This window comes from Etheostoma spectabile, chromosome 8 (genome assembly GCF_008692095.1).
Source record: "Etheostoma spectabile isolate EspeVRDwgs_2016 chromosome 8, UIUC_Espe_1.0, whole genome shotgun sequence".
NCBI lineage: Eukaryota > Metazoa > Chordata > Actinopteri > Perciformes > Percidae > Etheostoma > Etheostoma spectabile.
This window is the reverse complement of record NC_045740.1, coordinates 25,194,266-25,200,485: the sequence shown is the minus strand read 5'-3', so window position 1 is coordinate 25,200,485 and position 6,220 is coordinate 25,194,266. Positions and strand designations below refer to the sequence as shown.

The window sequence follows — 6,220 nt, the reverse complement described above, 5'->3', positions numbered from 1 at the left end:
AATAGTTTCTTCTTCAATTTTACAAAATTCACATTTACTGTCCACAGCCATCCATCCATCCATCCATCCATCTTCATCCGCTTATCCGGTATCGGGTCGCGGGGGCAGCAGCTCCAGCAGGGGACCCCAAACTTCCCTTTCCCGAGCCACATCAACCAGCTCCGACTGGGGGATCCCGAGGCGTTCCCAGGCCAGGTTGGAGATATAATCTCTCCACCTAGTCCTGGGTCTTCCCCGAGGCCTCCTCCCAGCTGGAATATATTCCAGCTGGAATAGATTCGTCAGTGGGATAAATATTATGCAGTATTTTGAAATGTAATTCTTTCACTTTATTGGGGATAACAAACGTGTATGGTAGAAGCCATGTTGATTCCCAGTGAATGTTGAAATATAAAGAGTTCCAAACTAATTTTCCTCGTGGAGTGATTTTCCTTTTGCTGTAGAAGTAATTCCTTATACGTTTATTGGTACACTTATGACTTTTAATGTTTATTCCATCAACAAAGAAGGTCGGATCCCATTCTTGACTCTCTGAGTGACATTTCATTAGTTGAAGAATTCCACTAGGTATAGCATTTATTACCATTTGATATTTTCTTTAGGTGATAAGACCATTGAGTGTAAAATTGGTGGACAGAGCACGTGTGACGTTGCCCATTGGTTTGTGGAGATCTGTTATCCGTAGGAGAGTTTGCCATTATGGACACAGCCATACTGGTTGCAGATGTGAGGATTTTAGACGAGAGGGAGGAGTGAGGGAGGAGCCTTTACACTCTATGTTACATGACACACTTTCACTGGCATTAACATCATAGCCACGACCTGTTCTGTGTTGCAGAAGACTTAAAACTAACAAGTGAGACCATAAACTCATTATGAAAATGTTTACTGAGGTAATAAATCAAGTAAGAAGTGGGTCACGTTCTCACAGACTTCTACAGAAACCGACCCCGACCACTTGTCGCCCCCTGCTGGAATTCAGATAGGTTACAGGTTTAAGGCATTTCCTTATTTGCAGCATTTTGCCGAACCGAATGCTTTGTCCACTGTTAAGTAACTCATGTCTAGTTTTTGTGCACTTCCTGTTTTATTTTGTATTCACTTTTCTTCTCGTTTCAGACCCTGACTTTTGATTTTTATCTTCTAAGTCAGCGCTTTTCTTTATTTGAACTATTTGCCAAGTAAATATTTTGTTAAACTTTCTTCTGTTTAACGAGTCATGCATTTGAGTCCACCAGTGTTGTGTCTAAGGTCGTATCCTATACAGTCTGAGTAAGACCCCTTCTTACCATAGAGACTCATAACAAAGGACTTACAGTCTATGCTCTTGTGCTGCTTTTGGATGTTCATGCGAAATAATTGCCGAACCTAAAAACGTGGAATATCATTTCACTGATGAAAATGTGTTAGATTGTTCTACTTTCATGAACATGGGGAATTCAATAGCCTATCACGAGAGGTAACGTTAACCCTTCTTTTAAGACAATATAATTAAATGTTGTAAATTTAATTTGTAAAATTGTAATAAAGTCTATATAAATTAATAATCTAATTTATGAGTGCCCCTATAAATGTAATAACCAGCAATCAAACAAAAAGTGCAAGACAGACGGACATCAGAATTATACAGGCTTTTTTATTATTATTTACAAATAGGCCAGCATTTGCATAGACATTTACAATTCCAAAATAAAAGTTATAATACATATTATAGTAAACAGATCTAGGAAATTGTACGCTGCATAATTTAGCAACAGGAAAAGTTCACCAGTCAGAATCAAGGCTTACAAGCTATGGTCCTTTATCTGTATCATATAAATATACCTATATAAGATGTGTATGTAATTTATTCCAACGGGTGAATCATTTCACTTTGCCAAGCAGCCAACACAATCAGTATGCATTATTACACTAATTATCACTATTATGGTGTTCACTATCTTCATCATCACCAACATTTTTTTGGTTCTTTGTGAAGCAATGGCTTTGTGATACATATTCATTATATTAAATATTTTTTTCATGATGCTTTAAACATTGATATCAACTGGACAGTGTAAGACAGACAGTGTTATGGTTTTATATAAACCATGTTTGACATTTTGGTGCAGTTGTAGCTTAATCCTGCGAGCCCTGGTGAAACCTATTCAACTGGTTTTTATAAGAAAGAGTTTTGGTGACATACAGTATAGTCCTCTTAAGGTTTATCTGAAGACATAATTATTATTGCAGCACTGAATGTTAAGAAAAAAAAAAGATTTGCAAATAAAACAATTTTAGTGCATTATTATTTTACTATTCTTAGATTATTATTATTAAAATAGTCTTCATGTTATTTCACATCTGTAAGAATGTATGTACATATATATTATGTAGCAGAGTCTTTCTTTAAACTAGAAAAGTGGATACAAAAATGATTTTCTGCCGTTGTAGTATATTCCCACTGTGCTCTACATATTTATATAAATGGTTTTAATTAAGTATCTTCTGCTGTAGTTATTAGTGTAGTTGTCGAGTGTTTGGAAGAGACATTTTAAGGATCCGCAAGTCACTATCAAGACGTGCTGCTGTCCAGTCAGATGGCTGATCCATCGTCATCCTGCGGGGATCTGCAGGGCCACTAAAGACACTGGCTTTATTAGAATGGAGAGAGACCTGGAGGGGGGTCTGGTAAAATAAACCCTGTGACCTTTGACCCAGAGATCCCCACAGCAGGAAGTCTGACAGGCTGGCTTCATGCCTTTAACTCTGTCCCTCAAACGCTCTACATCCATCCATCTTTACATCTACATGTATTTTCATAATGTCTAACCAATAAGAAAATATCTGCTCTCTCTGACAAAAGCTGGTGCAAAAAGAATCTCCTCCTCTGTATAAAGCATCTTACAAAATAGTTTTCTACATCTTTGTTGTATCATTAATGACAAAAAGAAAAGAAGATGGAGGAAATATTACAAAAGACTCGCAAAAATATATCTCCACATTCCAGGCTCTGCTTAACATGACATCAACAGTACATTGCATTAGTGCCCTACAGTATACTTTCATATCTGCAGCTTTGCTGATAATAAATGAAATCTAAATGGCCAAATAAATCGCAGCATGTTCAGCTATCTGAAACCAAATGTTATTGGTTCACAGCTGTTTAAAAACTACAGTAAGGCCAAACATGGCGGAGGGAACTTCTGTTGACCGTTACAAACTTGCAGTGCAACAGAGTGTAGCAGCACATCTGGGTAGCTTAGTGATCGACGGCAAAAAGAGAAGAAGTGATGAGTTAATGTGGAGGAAGGATACAGATGTTTCTTTCCTGAGTTGGTTTACCAGTTTTTGAGTTTTGAATGTGCAGTGTTCTACAGCAACAAAGAAAACATGTAATTCCTTCAAATTCAATTTAACCACAACTATCCATGTGCTTATGCTTGTTGGTGTGCAAGTTTTCTCTTCATAGCCCACCTCCTAGCTGTACATGAATGGGTATCAGGTGATGATTTGGCGGGTGAGGTCAGTGCTGTGAGGAGCACAGCAGTAGTAAATGTTGGTTTGGTTATAAAAAATGGCACAAAAAGGCCTTACAACTGTGCAGCAATGATCACAGTGTGGTAACAGTGCGGACTGGTCCACAAATAAACAAAACGCAAAAATGTGTGGTTGGCTGGAGTAAAAAAGCAGGATGATATGTGATATAGTATGGGTGCAATGAATTAGTTGCAATGGCCAAGGAGTCAGCAGAAGTGGAACCTCCTCCTTTGTCTTGTTTCCTTATAGGATGTGGGCTGGTTGCTCAGGAGGGTTGATAAGTCCTATGGCCCTTCAGGAGAGCCATTTCTGCGTTAGAATTTCTCATCAGGGATGACTGTTTTGAAGGGGTGGTCCCAGAACGTGGTGGTGATTCCAAAACCTGGACAGAGAAAAATAGATTACATTAGATAGATCAGTCAAAAACAGAAGCAAGGAGAATCAAACCTAATTATTCCATAGTATCTTCCTTGGTCCAAGGCCTATGTGTGTTTAGGTGTAGTAATTTCAATAGCCACATTACAAAAGTCAGCCTATTATCACCTTAAGAATATATCAGGGGTTAAAGGATTTATGTCTCAGCTGGATTTAAAAAAAAAAAAAAACTTGTCCTTGATTTGATCTTCAGTAGACTTGACTACTTTAACAATGTCTCCCTAAAAAATCAACTGCAGCTGATTCAGAACTCTGCTGCTGGAGTCGTCACTAAGATCAAGTTTACTGGATCACTCCAGTTCTGAGGTCTTTACACTGGCTTCCTGTGTCTCAAAAGAATTGAATTCTAAATACTACTGTTGGTTTATGACAATGAATGGACCTCTCAGGTCGTCTGGGATCGGTCTGCTTTCTGGTTTCCAGAGCTCACCTGCTCTCTGGTGCTCGAAGTGGTGTTTGACGTGGTAGGCCTTCAGGTTGTACATATACGAGCCTCTCTTTGGTGAGCCGTAGTGAAGGTAGTAGTGGATCATATCATACACCACGTAGCCACACAGTCCTCCGACAAACACTGATGTCCCGATGATGACTGGCAACGTGCTACAGAGGAACAGATAGAAACCTCCCACCATTAAGGAGGCCAGGCCGGGGGGGAAGACCAGCCGAGAGCCGTCAAACGGAGACTGTGGAGACAGACATCATACACTGAGACATTTGACTTTATGAATACTATTTAAGTAGTTTTACATTTTTATTTCCAAATTGTATATACATTTGTACAATCTTCCCATTTATCTATATTTTTGGAATATTTGTTCTTGTATTCTATCCTATTTATTATTTCTTGAATATTCTGCATGTGTGCTGAGTCTATTTAATCTAATTTAATTATACAGAGAAGAAACAGACAGAAACTACCACAAAAAAATGAATTATTTAACACAAATTGACAGTCCTGTATCTGTATTTTTTTCGGGGTTTCAAAAGCACAAAATGCATTTGTTTGTTTTAAGAAAATCATAATCATTGATGTTAATTCTAAATAGTGATAATCCTCCATTTGCATTCAGAAAACAGAAGTCAATGTGAAACTGACACTATGAGGAATAGGAAGACAGTTGTTTCACCAATATAACGCTATTCATTGACTGTGCCATAAAGTATGCATAATAAAAAAAGTTTATGATAGAACCAGTTTAAGGTCCGTGAGACCTGCCCTGTCCCTCAGCCTCAGTGGCGTTGTGTGTTTGTACCTTGTGGTGCTGTCCATGCAGGAGGAAGTGCAGAGTGATGAGGTAGTAGTTATGAGCTGGAGGTTTCATGTGAAAGACAAAGCGATGGATGCAGTACTCGACCAATGACCACAAGAACCAGCCCAACAAAAAGAGCAGCGGGAAAAAGTGCTCATGGATCGGGATAGAGAAGTCTGGGAACACACACACACACACACACACACACACACACACACATACACACATATTTGCATACTGTAGATATATACACAAATTAACTGGGCATGAAAATGAAGATAACAAAGATGTATTGTTGTGTGCCAGAGATGGGAAGTAACAAAGTACAAATACTTCGTTACTGTACTCAAGTAGATTTTTCAGATATTTTTACTTTACTTTAGTATTTATTTTTGTGGCGACTTTTTACTTCTACTCCTTACATTTTAACACAAATATCGGTACTTTCTACTCCTTACATTTTACAAAACTGGCTCGTTACTTTAGTTTTGTACAAGAGGTTGTCATGTCGGACAATAGCGCGGACACGCGCTACACAGAGAAAAAAGTGAGAGAAATGAAAAGGGGACTAGCTGTCAATCAGCTGATAATCAGCTGAGATTGTGTGTGTGCCTCCTTGAGAACTGTAAGTCGTATAACTCATGTTGTCAGTCACTTAAGCCTGTTACTGGTCTATAGTTCTTCACATTTAAAGTTAGCTAGTGGTTTTGGTGTGTTCTTCACCTGTTAGCTGGGTTGCACGTTGGTCTTAATGAAGCATCAACAGTTTCAACAGCTTCAACTTCAGATACTGTAATTCAATTGACAAGTGGATGGAAACTTAGCTAGAGAGAAGTCGTCTCTGTCTGTTTTAACAGACGCACCTGGGGCCAAGTTGGAAACCAGAATCAGCTTTAATCCTGTCCTAATCTAGTCCTCAACTTTCACATCATTTCACTGGAGTTATCCTTATTATTGTTCACGTCATCAATACCATATTCAGTCTAAGTGGATGGGAATACATCTACTGTACGTTG

General features: G+C 38.5%; 1 protein-coding gene across 1 annotated transcript in view; it reads right to left on the bottom strand.

The window, feature by feature from the left end:
* Nucleotides 1-1,616: 1,616 nt before the first annotated feature.
* The window catches only part of LOC116694197 (fatty acid 2-hydroxylase), a 63,115-nt gene continuing 58,511 nt past the window's right edge, over nucleotides 1,617-6,220 (bottom strand). The window contains exons 5-7 of the mRNA XM_032523751.1: nucleotides 5,208-5,380; nucleotides 4,385-4,637; nucleotides 1,617-3,901 (exon numbers count right to left, since the gene is read on the bottom strand). Of these exons, the coding sequence (XP_032379642.1) occupies nucleotides 3,834-3,901; nucleotides 4,385-4,637; nucleotides 5,208-5,380 (494 nt within the window). The 3' untranslated portion in view covers nucleotides 1,617-3,833. The remainder of the gene's footprint in view (nucleotides 3,902-4,384; nucleotides 4,638-5,207; nucleotides 5,381-6,220) is intronic.